Raw genomic sequence first — 25,276 nt, 5'->3', positions numbered from 1 at the left:
AGATTTCACAAGCGCAGGTGTAATCTCCTCCAGTTGCCCAGACTACCAATCTCACAAAAGAGCCGCCTTCCTTAAAACGAATGAACTGATAAATGCGCAGATGAGGGAGGTTTCAGCGTTTAGTGCTATGTAATTAACACGGGGACTCTAATCACACAAATTTGCCTTTTGCTTTGAGAAAAAAAAAAAGACATTTCAAAAGTCAGAAAGCGTTTACGCTCGTGTGAGAGGAACACAGCAACCCTTCTTCTTTTCCGCTAGAACACAAAGTATTAAAAAAGAAACCGAAGTCTTCAGCACGCCTGCACGGATGTGGCCGAAAGTCCCGGATTTGTGTGGCCACAGCTCAACAGCTCTCTCCATTGTGGAGGACGAATCCCTGGAGAGGTGTGATTAATAGGCACAGGGAAGCAGTAATATGGGGACAGCACCAGAGCCTCAGAGAAACTCTCCACTGCCATTTCTTTTTTTGCTCACCCCACCCCCCTACCTCCAAGTACTTAATGCTAAAATTAGAGACTTTTTTGCCTCCTGACTGAACCTGCATCAGCACCAGCTCACCTTGCCAAAGGGGATGGTGTTTCATCACGGAAGAAAGTCACAGAAGGAAACCGCAGCAAGCAAAGAAACAGAGGGATAGAACAGAAAGCAGAGCTCTGAAAAGGGCAATCATCATAGATTTCCTAAGCAAACACAACATTTAGGCATGGCAGGAAGGCATTTCCAATTTATCTCCTTCACCAGCAGAGCAGAGAGTGTTGTGCGATTGCACCTGTTCTCTAACCCTCAGATGGAGCAGCAGGCACTGGCCATTACCCTGAGATTAAGTGCTACTGTCAACGGTGAACGACTACATTGGGAAAAACGCATTGATGTTGACATTGGACTCGTGCTAGAATTTTTCTTTTTTAATTCTTAAAATAGAATTTTGTGCAGAACACCGGGACTGCAAGGAAAAGTGAGAGAGCCAGGAGCTGGGAGTAAGGATAACCCCAAAACCCCTTCAGAACACAGCCAAAGTACAGGAAACAACCAGATGAGCAGATGGACTGCACTTGTCAGCATCCAGATCCTTCCCGATTCTGATGAGCTTTAGAACAGAACCCGAATGAATTCCACCAGCCTGGCTTCACCATTCCTGCTCTCGATGACGCTCGTCACCCCCTAGAACCTCAGAATTCGGTCAGCTCCGGGCCTGTGCGTCTCAGATCCTTCTGAGATTGCAACTCTGTCGTCCCACAGGCACACTTCTGAGGAGAGGCGCCTCGATACGTGCCACCGTCACAGACAGTCCCCTGCAGCTTGTGGGGTTCTGAGCTGGTGTGTAACAGATTGCCAGCCAAGGTCAAATGCCTTCCCCACCCCACCCCCCAGGAAGGGAGAGCTGTTGCCCCTACTTGACTGCAAAGCGAGCCAGCGCACACAGTCACTCAAGCCCAAGGAAACACTGCAGGCCGCCCGTGTATCTGGGGCTTTCACTTGGGGGCTTCAGATCAAACACACACATACCCGCAGACCTGCACGGCGTCCACAGGCAAAACCTCCCTGTTCTCCCTCCTCCCTCGCTCGCCGTCGCCGCTCTCCCCTTCACAGCTACCGCTTCTTGCAGCACGTTCATTTATTACAGGTCACCGAGAGAAAACGAGAACGGGGACAGACGACAAAGTGCTGTTCCAGCAATACCTCAGTCGGCTCCCCGCGTTCAGAAAATGAACGCCGAAATGCCTTTTTAAGCATTATCCATTAACGCCAGTATTTCGGAACTGGACTAAAAATTTCATGATTTACTCCAGAAATTGAGCAGGGATGGAGACGACTAACGACCAGCTCACCCTCCTCCAAAACAAGACAGACATTGGTATTTTCGCATGTCACACGAATGACAGAACCCGCTTGACCTACATGTAGAATGGGAAATATCAGTGTTTGTCTGAGCTCAATTAAAGGGCATCGAATACGTGGCTGACAGGTTCCTCGGTTCCGGGTTCACAGGGAGCTCACGCGTCCCCCCTGGTCACCTGTGCACACACTAGGAGTCTGGTAAGAAGGTTCGCCTCCGCGCTGGAGGAGAAAACAACACGCAGGGCAGCAGCGTGGAAGAGTGGCCAGGGCTCTGAAGGTTGTAGGTTCTAATGTCAGGTTGGGCACTGTCCTCGTACCCTTGAGGAAGGCACGTCACCCAGATGGCTCCAGTAAAACACGCAGCGGTATAAATTGGAACAACCATAATTTGCTTTGGTTTAAAGCATCAGCCAAATTACATTTTTTTTTTATCTTACGCTTGTTTTCACCTCTGGTACGCGACAAAACCGTGACATCACCGTTCCGTGCCACAGTCTGCTGGGACAAAATAAAAAAAAAATGATTAAAAACGCTTCAGCCCTCCGTTCAAAACAAGTAGGCGCTTAAATCCACACTGCTTCCTATGGGGCTTTAAGTATTTTAAATGCAAGACCCATTATTTAACTTTGGGGTTACCGTAGAGTTTTTCTTTGTGTGTGGCATAATTATAATAATAGAAGCTAAAATAGGGGAGTAGAACACAAGTAAAACTTGACTGCTTCTAGTGCAAAGAAGGAATAACAGCCCACTTGTGCTGTCAGAACTCCGAGCCTGATTTGGACGCGGGAGTGTGGAGCTTTATCATGCAGTCAGTAAGAATGTTACATGGAGAGGGCTGCTTAAATGAAATTATACGTTATTATAATAGCATTACAGGCACATTTCCGAGGTAAATCAACTCTTTTCCTCTAAGATATGTGAAAAGAAAGCACAACTCTTTCAACGTCAGCTATTATAGCTTGTGCAAACTGGCATGCATACAAAAAAAGTTTTTCACGTCAATGTAAGGGATCAATATCAAATGTACTGTTATGGCACTGCAAATGCACACAATTCAATTCAGTACAGTTTTAACAAAGAAACATATTTTTTTCTCTCCTCCTTAGTGCATCCAACACAAACACGTTTTCAAAAGTTCAACACTGATTGCTTTTACAAGTTTGCCAGCCTAATATTTATTCCTTCATTTATTCATTTAATTAGTGAAAGGAAGAAAAAAACTTCTTTGAGATGTCACCCCCCTTTGCAGTGAAATAACAGCTATAGACAAGGAATTACAGTCCCACAATTATCTTCTTTTAATTCTTTATATTCAAGTAATGAGTGTGCCTTTGTTGAGATTAGACAATTTTATTGTTATTTTAATTCATTCCTTTGTATTGCACACAAAAGGGAAGAATAAAGAGGGAAAATAAAAAGGTCTTACATTCAGAATGAGTAACGCGGTAAACTGGTACATTGTGGATTACTGAAATGACACTGTCAATCACAGGCCATATTTCTTTTTTCTCTCAATATTTTCAGGCCCAGGCCTTTCTTCATACAAACTGCTCAGGCAATAACTTCAGTCAGCCGAGAAAGTGCGATAGCAGGAATGCAACCCAGGATTGCCAGCATGTCTCAGGTGTAGAGAAGACTGTAATGTTTATCAGACCACACAGCGTCCACCCACTCTTCCACTTGATCTTGTAATCACAGTTAATCAAGTCCAGGTCCTTGCCTCTGGTGTTCACTGATCTTTACTGGGTGTTACTGGGTGTTACTAGACCCCCCTGACCTTCCCACCCTGGCAGCGTTCAGAACCTGTCCCCCAGAGTGACTCTTACTAAAGGGGCAGAGTGGTGGCTCTGTGGCTAAGGATCTGTGCCTGTGACCGGAAGGTTACCGGTTCAAATCCCGCGGCCGGCAGAGAAATCTTTCTCCGTTGGGCCCCTGAGCAAGGCCCTTCACCCCAACTGCTCCAAGGGCGCTGTACAATGGCTGACCCTGCGCTCTGACCCCCAGCTTCTCTCCCTGTCTGTGTGTCTGTGTCTCATGGAGAGCAAGCTAGGATATGCGAAAAGACAAATTCCTAATGCAAGAAATTGTATAGGGGCTAATAAAGCAACATTATTTTTATTATTATCAGGGTGACTCAATTACAGCCTTCAATCTTTGATTAACAGAAATCTCAGGCAGGTTGAAAACAAGTTCCTCTTTGCCGAGACAAGGCGGACAAAGGCTGCAAACGGCACAACAATAGCACACATACCGGACTGCGTTTCAGCAAGCTGCAGTGTAGAGCAGGGCTCACGGGCAGCTATTTTAAATGCAGCCCACAGAACCGGCTTTCCTGTCCTTAAGTTCGGAGGAATGAGCTTCGAGAGCCCCAGCCATAGCCTGTGACTCCTACACCCAAAGTGAAAGGCACAAGGGACAGTGTTAATAACAGTGTTATTAAGAGCTTCTCCTGGACAGAAAAAAACAAATTCTCCGTTTCTGAGTGAAACACAAATATCAAATAATTTCACACTCGCAACCTGTGAGAAACCTTTATCGAACCAACCCAGCTCATGTTATCTTTAGCTTTCGTTTCGCCAAAGGGACAGTTTAGTTCTGATTTGAGCTGAATTCTGAGTTCAGAGTGGCACAATTGACCCTTTAGTGCTCTAGGAGGGGAATAATTGAAGTCATCCAAGAAAGAGCCCGCAAGCAACTCTTTTCTTTGATAGGCTGCCAATGCAGGAAAAGGAACCAATTCTTTCTTTCACCGCCAACTACCATCAACCCCTGATGGCAAGACTGGCCTGATTTCTTTTCTCCGACTCTTCAAGAATTTATGCAGTAACGGGGGCATTAAGTTCAAAACCAGAGAGTTTTAAACAGCAAAACACACACATTATAATTCACACTGGTCGGACGAAAAGGGAAGGACATGTGCTGGCCATCCACAGCCCAACTAAACACTCTCAGACACCCACACGTTGAAAAGTTTGTTAGGATAAACATGCCTTTGCACAGACACACTTGACAGGTTTTGAATTGATCCTTAGTAAGACATGTTAAGTTCTTAATTCGCATTTGCACTGTCACCACTGTAGTGGCTGCGTTGAGAGACAAGAATCAGAAGAAGTGGCGTAGTGAGCTCAGGGGTGCTCATTTTAAAATGGCTGAACTCAGTGTATTTACAGGAACAGTACAGTACACTTGACTCTAGTAGTGAGGAATGTACAATCCATCTGCAGCAATGTTACATTTTATCGTTTTATGCATGGTGATGTAATAACGTGTGGGTAGAGAAATATAATAGACCCCATGCACTGAAACTGGTAAAGAAGTGTTTTATATAGCAGTTAGAAAACCAATAAATTAGTTAAAGCTGTTTAAAAAAGACAGTCTTTCCCAGCGAGAGACTTTCATTGATCGCAGGCTGCTGTTTAGCAAGCTGAATTATAAGCGAAACTCCTCAAGAATTAAAGAGACTCTGACAACACTAGCCTGTGATCTATTAGAATCGAATTGCAGTGTTCTCCACCTCTTGGCTTGGTGCTACAGCTCCCCAGGCACTGGTTATAATAAGCCCTCTAAAAAGTGAGTTGATAAACACGAAGTAGATCTCCAAAGCCGAAGCCATAAATACTGCTGCTGTACTGGCCTTGTCTGCTGGCTGTGTTGAAGGAGGCGGCCAACGAAATCAATGGTTCTGCTTCTTAGCAAACAGCAGTAAATCGAGGGCTCCCTCAATTGGAGAAATTCACCAAACTTGAACACTAGGGAAGGGGAATCTGGGACACCACACAGTATTATTCCCTGAAAATTCCCATGTGCCAGGACATCTGCCCCACTAGCCTCTGCGTTTTTGATCAAGAAATACTGTGTATACTGTAGGACATGGAAAACACAACAATATTTTTTATCTTTGTGTTGGAGCATTTTTGGTCCCAGATTTCATAGGGTAAAGTCAGAAGGCGCTATCTGGAATGAGACGACATTACTAACAAGCAACAGAAAAAGGAAACTGACTTCCTAAAAAAACAGAAATGGCCTTTTAGTTGGAGCATTTTAGTTTTTGTTTCTCACAATCCTCCAGCTTAAAAAAACACTAGGAAACCCTTATAACACATGTGGCAATAATCAATAATCTTGCTGCATCCTCTGAAATGTGCACTAGGACGTCCACCTATTCTCACTCTTTGAGGTCACAACGCCAAACAACACTGCGGGAAAATTGAGAAGAGAACAGATACAGCTCTGCCCAGTAGTGACGTCAGCTCACAGGTGCCCAGAAGACCACAGGGCCTCTTCTGCACGCCAAGCACAGGGTACCTCCGACCCAACCCTCATGGCACTCAGTCAGCTGTGGGATTCCCATGCATCACTGCAGTCACAGGCAGCTAATGCAAAAGCCCAGATCAGAAGCTTTTAAAAGCCCTTCTGTCTTCTAACTGCTCCATCCAATTCAGGGTTGTGGGGGAGCCGGAGCCTATCCTGGCAAGCGATGGGAGCAAGGTAGAATACACCCTGGATGTCACAGGGCACACAGAGACATGCACATACTCACACCAATCAATCAATCAATCAATCAATCAATCAAAGTTTATTTATCAAATGCACAACAATACAGCATGCAGCAGTAGTTGCTGGCAATGGAATGTCTTTTCTTACACAAATAAATCACAAAATTAAAGTTACAAAATAATAGATAATAATGCAATACAAATTGAATACAATCAACTCCTGGACCGGTATTTCCCAGAAGCCAATTAAACTACCACTGTGCCTTTGGACTGTTGAGGCAAGCCTGAGCACCTGGAGAAAACCAGCAGGAACATGAGGGTAACATACAAACTCCATGCATTACAGAACCCCAGGTCTGAAATTGAATTCAGGAATCTAGCGCTGTGAGGGTGCAATGCTAACCCCTGCGCCACCATGCCTTCCCTTTTAAAAGTCATCCTAACAAATTCATCTCATTTTAAAAACACCAATTAAAAAATACTCTACAGATCACATTTACTAAAGCAGTTTTTTTTTTAAAAAAAACTCAAAGAAACAAAAATAGTGACTCCAGGGACCACCTGAACCAGTCCCCAAAGATTGGTGGATCAGAAGTTTCCTAGCCCTTCTCTGGAGTTTCAGCTGAACAGCAAAGTGAAACCCAAGATTTGGCACTAGCTCCCAGAAGCCTGAGCTCTGTGTACATTTGTCGCCTCACTGCAGACGTTTGATATGACTTATCAACTGTGCCCTAATGAATAAATAGCTTTATCATCTGTACCTTTATGAGCAAATAACATCCATCAGGGCTTATGTTGTATTGACACTACAGCATTACACTGTGTGCGATACCTCATGGAATCACAAAGACAATTTTTATAGAAATTAAATCCAAACGTAATATTTATCAAATTATATAAATGGATTTAAGTATGCCACAACACAAACTAAACATTTTTGGTTGAAGTTCAGAATTCAATCATATTTAAGAAAAACAGGTAATGCAACTGATAACAGATTTTGTGCACTTCTTTTATTTTTTAATCAGGGGTTTGCTCAAGGGATTTTCATGAAGATGAATAACATATTGTGTTCCACACGAGAACTGAAAATTTGGAGGCCTTTTTATTTCTGAGCCCATATGCAGAACACACCCAATACTGATTTACTGTGTGTTTCACTGAGTATTCAGAACATTAACCAAAGGGCACAAGTGGTTACATGAAAGTGCAGTTAGAACTGAGAACAGGATGCAGTTCTTTATGCAAAGGGTGGTAGGAGAATGGAACAAGCTACCCAGCCATGTAGTTTAGGTTGATACCTTGGCATCTTTCATGTAACAGTTGGATGAGATCCACACATCAGTCAGCTACTTTTTACCAACAGACTAAATGAGCTGAATGGCTTTCTCTCATTTGCAACCTTTCTTGCAAAAAATGTTCTTATTTTTATAGAATGTAAAACTCAATGTCTTTAAGGGACTTTTTTTCTTTTTTCTGATCCAATAAGAAACATTTTAAATGTTACAAATTGAGCACCCATTTAACAATTTGTGATAGTTTTTAAACAGAAGTGTAAATTATTTCATCCAAAAATACTTTTAATATTAGCATGGGGGTGATGCCAAGTACTTGTCCAGCAAACGTTGCTTCAAGGAACACAAAGATTTTCTTATTAAAACAGAGCAGCGGTTTATTAAGAAGCTTTAAATCAAATCACACATATTACTTGGGGTCTGAGATTATAAATATTTTGTGGACAACAACAGACCACTGAACAACGAAATCTCTTGCTTTGATCCTCTATCCAGAGGTATAAGCTGTTCGAAAGGTTCCTTAAATCTTCCCACAAATGAAACATGTCTTGGAAAAAAACAGAAAGTTAGGCATCAACTTTCAAAATAAAACTAAATATGAATTTATGCACATACACCCAAACCTACTGAAAAAAAAAACGATAATTTAGGTTAAAAGCAGGAGACAAAGGATTTACCCAGGACCAGCACTGAGAGGCACAACAATAATGGATCTGGGTCAAGTCCTTGACCTATTAAGAACTTCCTGTGTTATACTTTGCAAGCTTCTTTGCAAGTTTACTGTATGATGCTTTCTTTTTCTACTTTTCCTACACTTACTCCAGTTGACCCTTGTCGAATTTTTATTTCATGAGAAAGCGTTCTGCATGTTTTTGCTCTAACTGGGAGCTCCTGTCTCAGCTTAGTGGCATCAGTCTGATTATCTGCACCCACAGGCAGAGCGTCAAGAATTCTTGATGGGCTCTTACTTTTCCTAGCTTCTTTTGGAGACCTGCCCAAGCCTTTCTCTCTCTCAAGTTTCTTATCAGCTTTACCCTTCCTACAGAATCCCTCTTTCATGATCTATTTCTTTCATTGGCTACAGACCCTGAGTCCTCATGTCAGGGTCACTGTGCATTTTCTGCCTCCTCTTTCTCTGGTAGTGCTGATCTCTCCATCTCTGTTTTTCCAATACAAGCTTGGCTCTGCCCATGGCTGTCAAAAAGAGACTTTCACTTGAGCTACATTTGTCAAACGGCAGTGGCTAAAAATGGTGGTACACAAAATGAAATATCTTTCTCTCTTAATGAATAATATGTGGTAATATTTTATGATGTTATTATTTCTTATATGTTGTTATTAATTCAGTCTAGAAAACAATAATTTACCCTATATAGGACAAAATGTTAAAGCACTTACTTAAACAATTTAAAAGATACTTCTGGGATCATACCTACAAATGTAAAGAAATAAGCAATATTAGGTCTTCTGCGTTTTTCAGCTCTGTTAACACCTCAACATTTGGCAATTCGTACTTATGGAACGGACTTCTTTCAACATCTTTCTCAAGCGCCAGACAGAGCAGCCATTTCATTTTAGTGCAATTTTAACGAGACAGCAGGTGTAATAAATTGTCAAATTATAGGTTTTTAATCACAAATCAAGCTTTAATTCTGACTTTTAGTGGGGAGTGACCTTGACATGTTAAGGATGTAAAACTGTTCAAAAAACAATTGTAGCCTTTTTTTGGTTCAAATGAAGAAATATAAAATTAGTCGGACATCAACAACAAAGGAGCTGCAGGAAAGATTCCTGGAACACACACCAGTATTTTTTATTTAAACACAAAAAAGCACTTTGTACAACTGAAGGTATATTAATTAGTGACTTACTGTTTAGTTCAAGTAGGGAGCTGCGTTAGCATACTGTATGTAGGCTGCAAAGGAACAAGTAACAGGTTTATTCCATGCTGAAAAGAGAAGAAAGGAAACACAACATTTCGGCTGTGGAGCCTTCTTCGGCCACCCCACTCCATGTTGTGTTTCTTTTCAGCATGGAATAAACCTTGACTTGGTCCATTGCGACTTGCTGTATAATCTTCTTTAAAAAACAGACACGTGTTTTTTTTAGCATTCTGCATGAAAAGCATAAAATTGACGGTAGCATATCCCCCACCCCCAAAAAAAATATTTAGATAATTTAAAAAAATGTTCTAAAGAAAAGAAGAAAGAAGGAAAAAATGAAAAAATCTAGGCTTCTGTTTATGTACATTTACTTTTCTACATTTTATTGTAATAAAAGCTCATCAGGTACTTGTTCTGAAAGGCATGTACCCGTAGATATTGTTTCATGCCTAGAAAGATATTTTGTCATTTCACCAGAAACAAATCAATGGTCTTTAAGTACAGACGAAGAGGCTGAGCCTTAATCAGAAAGAGACTCAATCCTGGTGAGAGCTGATGTGAGTCAGAGTCTCCAAATCACCAATCACACCTAGCCAGCATGTATTTGGGAGGAGGGAGGAGACAGGAGCCCATGATAAACACCCACATGAACATGAGAGGGGTGATGCAACATGCAAACTCCTCATAGATAGACCCTCAAAGGCCTCAAATCTAAAGCTGTAAGATGCTAGAGCTGTAAGACAGCAGCGCTAACCTCTTCTCCACCAGTAAGCACAGATCATAAATAAAAATAACGAGCTTCACTTAAGCATAATCCAAAAGTACAGGGAGATCTACACGACTAACGCACAAAGAATGACAACATTCAATAAGAGTAAAAACAATAAACTAAGGCCCAATTAAACAAATTGAGCTGCATTCCCACAGGGTGACTACACTGCTCTGTCTGCACTATCGCAAAGTGGGACCTCACATCTTTAGTTAGACTAATTGAAATTAAAAATTAGCCCAATCAAAGCTCTCTCAGAAAGTGGGCCAAGTCTTAGATCTAATTAAGTTGCCTTTCCACTCCCACAAAGAAGCAGATCAGACCCGGCCTGTCTCTGTTCCACTTGTTTATTTATACACCGCCTCCTAAGGAAAAGCATCAATACATCATAACAGAGCCCACACCTCATTTTCACAAAAGACTATGGCAATTTATGTCAAAGATGCATATTTAATTCCAAATATCCCATTGTGCCTCCACATTCCTTAATTTAGAATGCCTTTCAAGAAATTAAATGTCATTTATAAACTGAAAAAAAATTGTCAAGCTCGATAAAATGAATGCAGTGACATTTTTAGTGGTTCCTTTCCAACCCTCTTTGGTGAGTCTGTTTTCACCCAATCAAAGCAAATAAAGGACATCAAAAACACAATGTTATGTTTGTCTTCTCTGGAGAGATCTCTAAAACGCAGTTCTGAGCAGCACAGTTTTCAAGCCCAGTAGAAAAAAGAATTGTCCTTAAGTCCAGCCCACAGATGTCAAACTGTCATACAGTACCAGGCAAGGTGTTAACTCTATTCCAAAAATCACTCTGGAAGAACTTCCATCTTCTGCTTATTGAAATACTTTTTTTTTACAAATGTTACTAATTCTGTTTTTGAAGGAAGATTAGTTTAATCTCCTCCTTACCAGTTGACACAATTTGAAAAACAGCTACAGTATGGTATTTCTTTTTACATGGCAACCTTACACATCAAGGCTCTCATCTCTGATATATTAGCCTCCCCTTGACAGGGAGTAAATGGTAACTCATACTGACACAGCAAAAATACTAAAACTCATAAGCCATTTTTATCGGCACTTTTCCCTTATTTGTACAAAGAGCTCAATTAAAGAAACTCCATGATAGCACTTTATACTGTACCTTTATATATATATATGAGTATCTAAATGAATTCTAATAATAAATGCAGGAACTGCCTATACAGTATGCAGTTCAAATGTTTCTGTCTTACTGCGCCTAATATCTTCCCTACTTGTTGTGCTTCAACATGGCCCCGGAAGAGTTAAAGAAGCGATTGGTGAATGGAGCCAGCCCTGCTCCAGAGAGAAGGTCAGCGGCACAGACCCAGACTCCGAGGCCAGAATATTTGTTTCTGAGAGGAATTACAAGTGGGTACAAAAACAAACCCTCCACTTGCTGAAAAGAAATCCTCTGGCCTTTCGCTTTCTCGCCGAATTCCTTCAAAGACAGCGCGGCAGACAGGAGGCTTACAGACGAGTTTATTGCTTTTTTTCCAAGCTGATGTTTAAAGATGCTGTCAGTATTCTTGTTGTTAAAAAAGAAGGGTCCTGTTGCCTTTGAACGAGACATTCCTGCACAGCTGAGTATGACGAGCTTTGCTAAAAAAAAAAGGCTGCTCGCTGAAATCAAAAGCTCCTATTCTTTCCATTATAGAGATGAGACACTGTGATCGATTATCGTTTTTGCCGATATTATAAGAAAGTATTACCTTTTCCAAAGTAAATGCTGGCTACAGTTTTGTACATATGACAAAATTCACAATTTATTTTTCACTAGACAAAAACAAAGAATCCAAAATTTGGAGAACCTCGGTTTTTGCTTTGTTTGTTGATACACGCTGCATTAACAGTCCGTTGATTATGAAGTATGTGAAGCAACACATTTAGTAAATAATGATTCTCTTAACTCTATGATGCAACCTTCGGGGCTAAACTTAATAAATACTGTACCAGTGTAAGTAAATGCATTTATAGCTCTGCCGCCTTCAGATTCTGAGTGATGAGAAAGCAGTGTAACTTTACAAGAAATGAATAAAAAGGTCATTCTGTGGTTCTGAAAAGCATCTTCATAATAGGTCCATTTATGTGGCAGTGCAAATAAAATGTCTCTTAAGAATCCTTTCACTTTGTATTTATTGAAGCAGTGTCAATTTATATCTTAAGTAAAAAAAATCTTTGAAACTCACTGCATTCGCTTAAAAAGTATGTTGCTATTAATGGAAGAAAAGGCTGAAATGGGTTCTGAAGGCTCAAACCTCCGGGAAATTTCATGGTATTTGGTATTTTAAAGTAAAAGAAAATTTAGAAACTCACAACAGTGGCCAACGTAGGATAATTTCTTGACCTTGGCAAATCAAAATCATACTAAACCAAGCGCTCCGCACTTCAGAGACCACACGGCACTGAAGAAGAGCAAAAAAAAAAATATGGCTTTTGCTGATCAGTGCGTTAAATATTCATCTAGATTAAGAAACAAAAGAACTGTGCTAATATGCATAAAGAATAGAGGAATTGGATCTCGGGGAATAATAGCGAAATGGCTTAATTACACTCATTTTATTCTGTAACTGAGCTGACGGGCACTTGAAAGCCATCACCGGTGTCACAGATTGCTAGAGAGGATTACGGTGAGGATATCCAAAGCTCTTCTAAACCGCCTCTGTACACGGGCTTTTGGGCGGGGGACATTTGGCCACGCTCCGCATTAAACACGCACAAATGAAGCACCGGAGTCAATTAGCGACGACTCCGCTCTCCCTCCTCTTTCCTCCCTGGCTTCAAGAAAACAGATACTACCTGCAAAATGTTTCCCCCCTTTTTGTATTGTATGTGCTCGAATTAACATAAAATGGCAAAATTACACAAACCGAGGTCACTCCACATTAAACATTTCAGTTCAAATCATTCTAGACACTCCATATTTTTCCGTGCACGGTTTTTTTCTTTGTTTTGGAGCGAGCGGGGGTGGGGGGGAGCATTTGGGTTAATGTAATTTCTTTTGTGAAAAGGACGACGTGGAAGAACTGACTAATGGCACAAACACTCCGGCAGGATATGACAAAGGACGCGCACTGCCCATCATCCTCGACACTGAGAGGCACAATTAGAAGCTTCCTTAGAAATTAAGTCTTAATGGATGGCCGATGGCACTTCTTTACGTGAAGAGTGGTAGTGGGAGTGTGCAACTAATTACAATCGGTAAGACAAGTGCTGCTGTTCTCCGATGAGTCAGACGCTAATCACCCGACAACTCTGGTTGTTGAAAGGTCACAAATAAAGAACCCGTTTTCTGTGTGCTAGTGGGCTCATGGTATAGTCACAAGAGGTACTGTAATTTATTACAATTTATTATTGATTTATGTGAGATTATCGTCTACGAAGCCATCGTCGTTTATCATAAAAAATATTTTTCTTAAAAGGGGGTGATACATACAGGTTTAAACATTTGTAACCGCCTCCCACCGGTCTTTAAAGTCGAAGAATAATCAAGGGAGATTTGTTCTGTAAAAATCAGACGCTATCAAGAAACCTGACAGAATGTTGCAACGATTTACAAAAAAAACTATTTACAGAGGTGGCTACAGTAGGTCATGTCACCTGATCTCCTTTTCTCCAGTTAAGGCCAGACAAATACTGGGGGCTGTGACAGCTCATGGTGTTTTGACCACGATTATATGGCGTGGAACACGGCGCAGAATACATCTGCAGCAGGCAACTGGTTTCAAAATAAAGGAGTGGTGAGAAAGGTTAATAATATCAACCACGATCGTCGCCATCGTGTGAACAACGACCTCTGGTTTGGAGGAAGTTTCTAAAGTAACCCATTCGACGTACTGCATGGGGCGATACGTTTCATTTCTATTCCGCGCACACAGATCGCTAAATGAGGTGCACAGCTCAGATTCTTAAGAAAATTAGCATCTCACTTATTCTGCTTTGTCTGAACTCAAAGCGTGTCTAATAATGTAAGCAGCGGATTGGTGTCTCTCTCAGCCTATTTTTTCTTAATTTGCTTCATCTAAAAGCAATTCGCTCAACATCTTGTCGCCCTCTGGCACTCCGGGTTAACTTCTGTGCGCTTAATTTCTCATTTGGAGTTTTGTACATCCGATTCGAGGTGTTTGCCTGTCAGGAGTATTTTGAGATGGAGGGTGCAGGTGTTCTGCTGATTGGCACGTTTTGCAATCTATTAATTATCCCTCTTAATACTTTCCTAATTGCACCTCTCGGGAAAACGACGAAACCTTTTTTTTTTCTCGGCGAACTGAAAAGGCTGAACTAGTTAAGCAGGCAAAGCACACAATCAAAAATATTGAGATAACAAAAGGCCGCAGTTTTACAGCTGCTGGTGTATACAGCAAGTGTCAGCTTAATAAAAAAAATCGCTCCCGTCAGTGGATTTTAAAATTAAACACGCGACAGAAAAAAAGGAAATAAAAAAACAATTGTTCTATTCTGTCTTTAACTGTCTCCATCATTAGTAACTTAATTGATTTTATAAAGGAAGCCTGATTACAGTAAGCCTACAATTTTCCACTGAAGTATGGGTATATACAGTATAAATCATCACACGCCTCTTCCTTGATCTGAAGCCCAGACTTCTTTGGAAAGTGAAACCACACCGTACTATATATTCAGACTACACGCGCACTGGGACTATCGGGCAAAGATGACGGCTGTGCTCCGATTATCAGGATATTTTGATTTTTAAAATAAATCGATTTCGTCTGCCCGCATTCCTGTACTGATGTGTACCTGCGGGTGAGGGCAGACAACTTCCTACGTTGCAATTTAAAATACGTGTAACTGTTTTATTCTGCCTTGGTGGTATTCCCCCCCGAGAACACTGCCGTCTCAAGCGGCGCTTTGTTCCCTATCCTGCTGTGCTCTGCTGTGAAGAGTGTCGTTCACGTGTGAAGCAGTGCTTTAGAGAGATATTAGTTTTGTGCGATGACCATCTTTGCAAAAACAGCACTTACAGTACATGTATCTAACGGTATACATGTACTGTACAGCCTCGTTGGCTAACATGCGATATCTGTCGCCTGGTGTATTCCTGCGGCCTTTGGGATAGGGCCACTCTGAATAATAGGAAAGGGCATGACTATCAGATACTGCACAGAGTATGAGGGTGAATCGCATTGTTGAAGACAGGAGAGAATCTGGCCAGCAGCACACAACAACACAGATTAGTGGTGCAGTCATTAACCGAGTTAAAATGCCATCTCAAAGCATTGCTAAACTTTCTTTGCATTAGCTAGTCGTTTATATTTAACCTACACTTGAACATGTGACTTCAGTCATTTATATAGCATGCTTTAAAATGCATCAAGAACGCCTTACGTAAAACAAACGAAAGCTCAAACGTACCAAAATATCGGCTGAAAAGACACGTTTCCTTGCTTATTACCAATGTGAATCCATGTTAAAATGTCTGACGCTTCTGCATTTTACGAACGGAAAATGCAATCGATCAAGTTTAGTCGATAATTCCTGTTTACAGTATTGTAAACATTTTGTGTTACCTTTGACCTTTGGCTTCTGCATACGGTATCTGGTGTCGTTGGGCAGAGAAGCAACTAGATAAGGGAAATGGGTATTACGATTGTGCAGTGCGTTTTTCGGTAACAAATTCAACCGTAACAACTTTAAAGATACTTGTGTTACGGTCTTGAGAGTTAGACTAACGCACGATCGAATTTAATATAGGCGTATTCCGCATGTCCTGCATTAAGCTAAAAACTGATCATACTGACTTAACTACCACAAACGTGCTCTTTTAAAATCCGACTACACGTTTTAAAAAAACTTTTTTTTATAACGTATTTGCATGACAGGTTTGATGCAGTTCGTATATCAAGCCGTGATTTCCATAACTTCACCAGCATAACAAATTCGAATTCGGCTATCAGAAATAAATGTAGTCATACTTTTGAAGCGTATTATTATATTATGAAGAGCTCTGTTCGGCAAAAAAAAAAAAATTAATCCGAACAGACAAGGGGTCAAGTTTTGTATAACATAGATACTGCCTTTTTTTTTTTTACAGCGTGTTATATTAAACCTATATTAGCTCACTTAATTCAGTTCAAACGAATGCTGGAGAGAGCTCGTCTCGGCTTAGCCTGCGATAATGCGCGAATGGTTCGTGAAGGAAACGAGCAAGCATCCGAACAGACTTCTGTCAAACGCCCTCCACTACATCTGTATGGGAAACGAAGAAGATGAGGTAGCAGTCTCTCAGTTACGGCTACTACCACAGGGTTTTGACAGGTTCTGCTACCGCCATGGGCAACGACTCCGGGCTCAAGCGCTCACGGAGAAACTTTGGAGAACGGATTGAACATCCGGGGGGGGGGGGGGCGTTTAGCACCCACACGATTAAGTTCAAATCCCAGCCTAAATTTGCGTAAGTGCGCGCAGTGCGTTTCAACATTTATATTTCTTCATATTCATATCAGGGATCTGAAGCCACGGCTGTAAAGCAAAATGCATACCGAACGTAAGCATATACAGTTCAGGGATTTCGAGGATGTATTTCAGTGCTCGTGTACACCGGCAGTGTTTGGACCACTTTACTGGGTAAAACAACAACAACAACAACAAAAAGATATATCGTCTAAACGGAATCAAAGCATTAAAGACAAAGATAAAAAGTTGGACGACGGAGAAAAGGCAAACACTGATTAAAAGCCTGACTAAAGGGGTAAGTCTTTAGTCTGGATTGAAAACCTGTTCAAGAGGTTTTAAATGTCTCACTTCTCAGATTTGAGCACCGGAGTAGCGGAGCAAGGCGGCTGAACGCGCGCGCCCCGAGACCCTCGTGCCTCTCAGAAGGTACAGTACTGAACAGGAGCCCTGCTTGGTACATGGGGAGTAACGAGAGATGCTAAGCAATGCAGGCATTCGGTGTGTAGGGCTTAATAAGTTAAGAGTAAACATTTGAACCGAATGCGGTGTGTGATGGGGAGCCAGCGAAGACGTGCCAGACCTGGGGTGATGTGCCTTGAACGCATTAAATCAACGTAAGGAAAGACCCAGACGTCTGAGTCTATGGATTTTTCCTGTCACTACTAAAACAGTACCCATCATAATGTAATCATAAAGTTAGAAGCAATTCAGGGAATCCCGAAGATTATCTGTGTTTCAGTTTATGAACTGAACATTAATAAAGAAGACGAAAGGGCACTTGTAAATGTGTTACCCGTCATCTCATGTCCTTTATGACAGTGAAGTCCTGTTTAGTCCAGGGACAGTCACAACACCGAAAGAGCCTGCTGCGGACTTGGGAGAGATTTCTAATGAACCACGTACCAAGGCTCCAATTGTACACGTGCAGAATATGTCCTTGGCTAAAAGTATAGTATCACTATTATCATTAACAACGTTTGTAACCCATTTCTAGAGTTCAGTACGCTTTAAAAGGACGTTCGCTTAATGTGAGGATTTGTTTTTCGTGAGGGGGTGAAACAGCAGAACTGCCATTTAATTAAAAGGAGAACGCCTCGCCTACTTTTCATTAAACAATTCTTGAGACAACGGAACGCTAACTCGTAATATTGAACGTACAGTAAACGGATGCAAAATCTCACTGAAGTATTGAAGAACTCCTTTCTAGAAGTTCTCCGAGGAATGTTTTGAATACAGATATACAGTACACCTTTGCATAATAATGTAGATAGATGAGTATAAGGGAGAATTATGAACAGGTATATGCCACTGTCTGAGAAGTGAGTAAGACGCACTTTTCGCTAGAACCTGAAACTTCTCCACTTTCTGACCCACGCAAGATTTCCACACCTTGCAGTTACACACATTCGCGAATAACCCTCCGGCGCACGATCTCAAGGGAAACACACACCTATGACTCTCAGCGAGGCTCGGCTGCCCTTTAGCCTGAATCCTATCAGCTGCGAAACATACAGTATAAGACAAGAGACGCCACAGGCTGCAGAGTTCAGATTGTACACAGCGCGAAAGGACTGCGAGTCTCCGGATCATACCACCACCGTGTGGAGATGCGGTTGTTTCTCCCAAGCAATCAAAACTATATCTCAACTTGTTTAAACAGCACAGCCCGATCTCTTGCAGCGTAATAATGCCCGGTCCTCCAATAGACCAAGCTAACAGTCAGCCAAATTCTGTTTCATATGGCACAGACGGTGCATTTTATTGTGCCTACAGAGACTACAGTAAAGAAAATACAGAACAAGGTATCAAAACCCTTTGTGATCCCAAACGTTTGGAGACGCGTAAGATACTATATGTCACCACTCAGGTGCAAAACCATTAAATGAGTAATTAGTAATGAGTGCTAATTAGTCGATTACTTGCTAATTTATTTAAAAAAATGTACAGTAGTTATTACTCGCATGTTACAGGTCCTGTGTGGGTACTTCGAATGTTTCCCAATCTGTTCATTATGTTATGAACAGACTGCCACATTACTTCCGAAATTTAGTTTATTTACTTCTCATAAACACCATTGAACACCCAAAGAACGAAGAAGTTTTTGTTGTGCTCTGTAAATAATGTTTCAGATGCGCAAGTCGAGGCTCGGTGTCTTTGAACGGGAACTATAGCTTCGTCAATCGAAACGCGAGACAGCTATGAGCTAATAATTATTAATAATAATAACTGGCGTTAACGACTAATTAGATGTTCTTTATACATGTTTACGTTTCATTACGCAGATTAACCATATGACAACGAACAACATCTGAAGATGCCATACAATGTGAAGAATATCTAAATTCTAGTAAAACACCAAACGGCGTTAAGGATGCTGATAGTAGTCCGCAGATATTTAAATCGTCAACACCGCATCGATTATTAAAATCGCGTATTTATAGCACCTCCATTCGTCCTTCTTAAATTGCTGGCATTTTTTAAATCACTGACGACGGGAAAGGCGGTAGGTCAGGTGCAATCGCTCAAGAAGGCAGCGGGAAGAAACACAAACGAACTGGTTAAGCCTCTTTTTGCTCAAGGGACGAAAAAACACGGTGGGAAAACGTGAGTGAGTGGACAATAGTTCTCCGGTGTGTCCGGGACACGTGCGGCGTGAACTCCATGTCCAATTCTCTAAAAAACCAAAAATCCTGATTCTCTTGAGTCTCCGAGACGCACTTTAACATACCCCTAATAATCAAGGCGCGATAGCACAACCCCGCAGTCTCTCAAAAACAGGTACAGCATAAACAGTATCAAGATCGACATCGTAGTGAAAGAGGAGTGTCGGAGCCGAAAGAGCCTTAAAAACAACACATTCCTGCTCTCATTTACTGACTGTCATTCCGTTCATAACTTGTGGTCCACAATGTACAATATCACACATTTGGCGATTGTGAGAAATAGACTGTGACCAGCGTTACCAGCAACTGTAGAGTCCACACGGCGCAGAAACTACTAGCCCGACTAGTGAGAAACAACAGTACCTCACAGCCCAATAACAACACACGCTGGAGCATGACATTTAACAATACACCTTGCGCACGATACGAGAACAAATATATCCTACCCACCTGACTGCGATGAGCTGATCCTGACGATCACAAAACTGAACAGCAAGCCGAAGCAGTACAGAGTGGTTGGCTTCATTTTTTTGGGGGGTAGCAGTTACTCCTTAAATTCACATGTCCAGCAACATATCCCGTTTATTTATTTATTTTTTAATGGACAAAAGAAATCTTGAGCTGATGACAGGGTTTCGATGCACGGTTTGAAACGTAAATATGTCTCCTCCAGGTGTGTCTTAGTCCTGTTTGTGCCTTGAAAAGATTTGCCGAAGTTCGCACAGTAGTAATGTACTTTCCACAGCGTGGTATACAGTAGCTTGCCCTGATTGCAGTGCTAAGCTCATGCCATTACTCTCTGCAGAGTTCAGCACACAGCGTCCGCTCGAAAGCTGGAGACACGCCCCCCTGAGGGAGTTTCCCCGCCCATCGCCCGGTGCATTGGCTCCAAAGGCGGCCGGTACAATTGGTCCCCGCCTTTAACCACGCCTTCCTGCGCTCCCATTGGGTCTTCAGGCCTTCCCAAAAATTGCTGTTTTATTCAGCGCAAACACCTGTCTCAAAGGCAGAACCGAGTCAGGTGAACGCGCAACTGTCGGCGCGATTTAATGTGGTATTTTCTTGGGTTCTCTGGCGTCAACCTGGTAGTGTTTTCTAATAATACTATTATCAGAGATAAAATTTTGTTTCCCAGACTTGGAATAATCGGAACGTAGCATTTAAGAAGCGCATTATTTGACCTTTAAAAAACTTTCTGATAAATACAGTAATAGATTAAACAAAAAAACGTTGTCTTATCACGGAAGAAGGACGATTTCAAAGAACACCTTTATGGGTTAAGATATCATAAGCCATACTAAAGTAAGAGTCCTACGTGTAACAGTTATTAGAAATTGATTGCAAAAGTGAAACAACGAGCACGGTGGACTATTTAGAACAAATTTAAATTAAACTATTTATACTGACGGCTGTAATCAAGCCAAACGCAATTTTCCATAATAGTTCGTATATGACACTAAGTACACAGGTGGATTTTTAAACCCACTTACGATTCTTTTATATTACTTATAATTCTTTACAAAAGTGCTTCTTTTGTACTTCTCTTATATTCCTACAAGGCAAGTCCTGCTGATTTCGCATTTATTATGCACGGTGTATCTGCGTGTGTACAGGAAGTCCAATTGGTGTCACTCTCCAATTGTTTTTGTGTTGTGTCCTTTGTTGGTAAGTTGTTCAGACCACTAGTAAGTGATTCCAGGTTCCTCTCTTCAGAAACATGAAAAAGATTTAGTGGAAGAAACCACAAAAGATAAGCCACTGGCATTAGGCTCACTTGTGTCCTTAAAATCCCAGAAACTTGTCTTCCCAATAATTCTCACCATCACCTGCCATTCAGTCCCTGCCAGGGGGATACACACAGCTTTGAATCACAATATGCTGGAACATCTGGCCCAAACTCTGCCTTTTGGCTGGCCTAACCCTCTGCAGTATCATGAGTGTTAACATCCACGATAATCCTAAAATGACTTACAGAAGACATTCAGCATGAGAAGACAGTTTGTTTGCATTTCAGAAAATTTAGCACAAGCAGTTGCATGTTTCTGCTGCATATGCATAAATCATGCTCAGAAACATATCGTTAGATACATGTAATAAATACAGAGCATACAGTATGTAGCAGATGAACTTTTATTATAAAGATTCCAAAGAAGAAGGTAAATTAAGTCTCTTTCTTTTTACACTAGTTGCATTTCTTAGCATTCTTAAAAATCTCATTTGTGTTGAAATCAAAATATTAGTAAAACATCTAAAAAACAACTCTTTTCAGATGTTAGAAGGTACTGTAAGTAAGGCTGAACCTGGTCAGTATTCAGCTGGGGGACCTGTAACTGTTGTTCATGAAAGGCAAAATAAATATGTAAAATACCAATACGAGATTTTAAATAAACTTTTAACCTTCTAGTTTCAATTGCTGCAAGTGTGTGTTTTTGTGTGTGGAACATTAGGTGGTGTTCTTCTGTTTGGATTCGAATGTCCAATTCAAATTCTGGTCCCCAGAAATGTAAACCAGGGACATTGTGCTGTAGGAGATGCTGTCCCTTGGATGAGATGTTCAGCTGAGTGTCTGGCTATGTGGTCAGCAGAGTTCCCACTACAGTGCTGTGGCACTCCCAGTGTCCTGCTTGGTGAGGGCTACACTTCGCTTGTGGATGAACTTCACATGGGGTCTGTGATGAAGGTGATGATGATATGATGATTGAGTGCAGTGTCTGGAAAGGCACTATATAAATCTAAGGATTACTATTATTCTGGCAAGCAACTGGCACAAAGCAGCATACACCCTAGACTATCACAGGGCACAAAGACATAGACTCTCAAAAGATGATGATGATGATGATTATAATATTGTGGAATTTGTGAGATCCCTAGATCAGATGCTACCTACCTCCTCTCATTTGCAGTCTTTCTTGTATTCGTATCTTCTTATTCTTGGAATTATAATTAAAAAAAACAACCTCAGCTTCAGGGAGGAAATAACATTATCCATCATTGTCTAAGTTTGTGTTTCGCACTATGACTGGAATTGCCTTTAAACAAAAATAAAAGATTTTGTACCTTAAAGAACAATGTGCTGTGTGGACAGTCACGGTGCAGTACTTTACACCGCGAGAGTGAACAGTGAGACTTGACTTGAGTTATCATTTCAATTTAGCAACATTTGTGCTTCAGCCAGGCTAGTGCTGGCTGGAAAATACTTACTAATCACTTGGGCACAGATGTTAATGTTTTTTTTTTGTTTTGTTTGTGTAGTTAGATTATTTGCTCTAACACCAGAAAATATTATAGATTTGCATGCAAGGGTTCCTGCCGACTGTTCTGAGGGTGGTAACTCATATTTGAACTAATGTTTTGTTCAGCGCTGGAATGTGGGTCTACTATTTATAATATAGATAATTTAGTTTTCTTTAGTTTTCAGTTCGGTTTTTAATTAAACAGTTTTGTGTTTAAAATAAGAGAGCATTGTTCTGTTATCCCGTGCTTTTCAAACCCACTGCCGTCTGCTGGTGTACTTTCAACGTGTAATTATTTTAATTATATTTATTATTTAGAAAGGAGGAGGAAGAGGTTACACATTGAAGGGTAAAATTACTCTCATCAAAGTGACCCACTGGCCTGGCAGCCAAAAGAGGTAGATTTTTTTAGGGTCCTGTCTGACATTCGAAGGCCATGTGTGCGTGTACTTGTGTGTCAAATGAAACGCCCTCCGCAGCTATTAAAACTTGCAGTCAGATCGCGTTGTTGTAATGCCGTCCCTAATCCAGACGGGGGAGCCTTTGAGTACCTCTGGGGTCAAGAAAAGAGTAAAGGACGATGCAGATTTCATACCGTGTTGAAAACTATGATGATTCGGATACTGGCCTTTTATTATTAAGACACATTAAATGTTTAATTTAATGTGCTTTTAATAATGTAACGTGTGGGTGATTATCAAAATATCAAAGGAAGAAGTCATATTTAATAGGGTTTTAGTAAGTGCACCCCACGTGTCCAGACTTGATTAACGTAATAACAAATTTAATTTTAGCGCAATAGCTTTTTAATAGAGTGCTGCTTAGACCGTACCTCTCTCAAACCGTCAATTAAACATTGTATATTTTCAGAATACAAAAATTAACTACACAGAATTACTGTAGTTTATAAGCCAGCTCTGTGAAGGTGGATGTTTATAATTTCAGCGGGAGAGTCAGAGCCTGTTTAATGGATGAGCGTGTAGCGAAGCAGAAGCATTAATAACAGGAAACCTTGAGAATCTCTGGCTATCATAATATATTCAGAAACACAATGCAAATGATAAAACTGCTTTATTACATTTTGCATAACTCACTCCTATGAATCCCCTGCACTCTGGCTCGATCTGCCACAGGAAACGTGCACATTTTCAGGCACATAATAGGAAAAAGCATCTCATACTGTAGGAGTTATGAAAAGCTTTACCCCAGGATGAATACCCAGAGTTCCCCCGGGTGACCGACCCTACAAAAATCCATATTTTCTGATGCACATCAAGACACCCATCCATCCCATAAAGAATCGCAGCATGGGCTAAAAATGTATTTTAATTTCTAAAACTATATTTCCTTAAAGGTAAAACGAGTGACCTAACAGCTCTTTCAAGGGGCAAAGGACAAATAAAATGGACAGGGGGGTTTTGGAAGAAGGCATTTAGAAATAAGGGAAATCAGTTACACCTCATCTGTGAGGATGCAGAAAGAGTTTAAACCACCCCTTCGATCCCAGGAAGAAATCCCTTCAGGTTGTGCAAGATTGACATGCTTCAGAAACACAGTCCACCTGTGCAGGTGCCTGTACAGCCCTAGAGCTGGGCACAGGCTGGCTTCAATTCAATTCCATTCAACTTTATTGTCATTAAACTTACACAGGTGCATAGTATAATGAAAAGTGTTTCTCATTAGTCACTCAGGTGCAGTATATAAATAGGACAGAAGATAAGACAATAGACAGTTACACAATAGCAATAACAGTAACATGTAATAACATAACATAAATAACATAATAACATGTACATAAATAACATGTATGGTTTGACACAAGGGTCCTGTCATCAGCTCCTCACTTACATCCTCTTCATGCACTGAACGAGCTCAGATGTATGCCTCCCTATAGAATGTTTCCATCCACTTTCAAAAGTCGAACACCATGAATTGAGCCCTCTACCTGCTGGTTTAAGGCCTTATAAAACCCGGGCCTGTTTTTATTGACTTTTATATCACGTGTACTTTTCCAGATCTTCAGTTATTTTGTTTTAGAACATAAGAAAGGTTGCAAACAAGAGAAGGCCTTTCAGCCCAAGTAGTCAGACAGGTACAGCAGTTAGTAGCTAACTGATCTCATGATCTCACCCTGCCGTTTCTTGAAAGAGGCCAGTGTCTGCTTCAGCAACGTCTGCTTCGCCTGTTCCACACTCCCACTACCCTGTCTTTTGTATTGGGCTTATTCTGTCCCATGGTAGTTTGATTTTGTGAAATACTGTGAAAACCCACTTCAAGTTAGACTGATTGATTGAGATACATACAAATATTTTTTACAAGACAGCACCGATTGTCTCTTTTCTCTTTGAACATTTTCATGATGTCCAAATAGCAGACAGCTCAACCCAGATTTGAAAATAAGGCAGAGATGCAGCATTGGAGTCGAAATAGTCTCTGTGAGCAGATATAAAAATGAGGTGTTGTTTTTAATAACACAGTTGCAGCAACACAATAGTAATTGTAAACACTTCAACTCTTCAATTAGCCATCCACAGGCAACCAGCATGAAACATACTGTACTCTTCAAAGACAGTTTTGAAGAAGTTTTATATTAAAATGCGTTTAATATGCTTATATATAGTCTCAAGTTAATTCTAAACATGCATAATTCACAATTCTTT

At 41.0% G+C, this 25,276-nt stretch overlaps 1 protein-coding gene across 1 annotated transcript in view; it reads right to left on the bottom strand.

Annotated features, from left to right (window-relative positions):
* The window catches only part of LOC102686973 (receptor tyrosine-protein kinase erbB-4), a 369,352-nt gene extending 349,162 nt beyond the window's left edge, over positions 1–20,190 (bottom strand). Inside the window, exon 1 of the mRNA XM_015358522.2 lies at positions 19,834–20,190. Coding sequence (XP_015214008.2) covers positions 19,834–19,909 — 76 coding nt within the window. The 5' untranslated portion in view covers positions 19,910–20,190. The remainder of the gene's footprint in view (positions 1–19,833) is intronic.
* Positions 20,191–25,276: the final 5,086 nt, after the last annotated feature.

Source organism: Lepisosteus oculatus, chromosome 12, assembly GCF_040954835.1.
Source record: "Lepisosteus oculatus isolate fLepOcu1 chromosome 12, fLepOcu1.hap2, whole genome shotgun sequence".
Taxonomy (NCBI): Eukaryota; Metazoa; Chordata; class Actinopteri; order Semionotiformes; family Lepisosteidae; genus Lepisosteus; species Lepisosteus oculatus.
The sequence above is the reverse complement of the archived record's forward strand: the minus strand, read 5'-3'. Positions and strand labels throughout refer to the sequence as shown.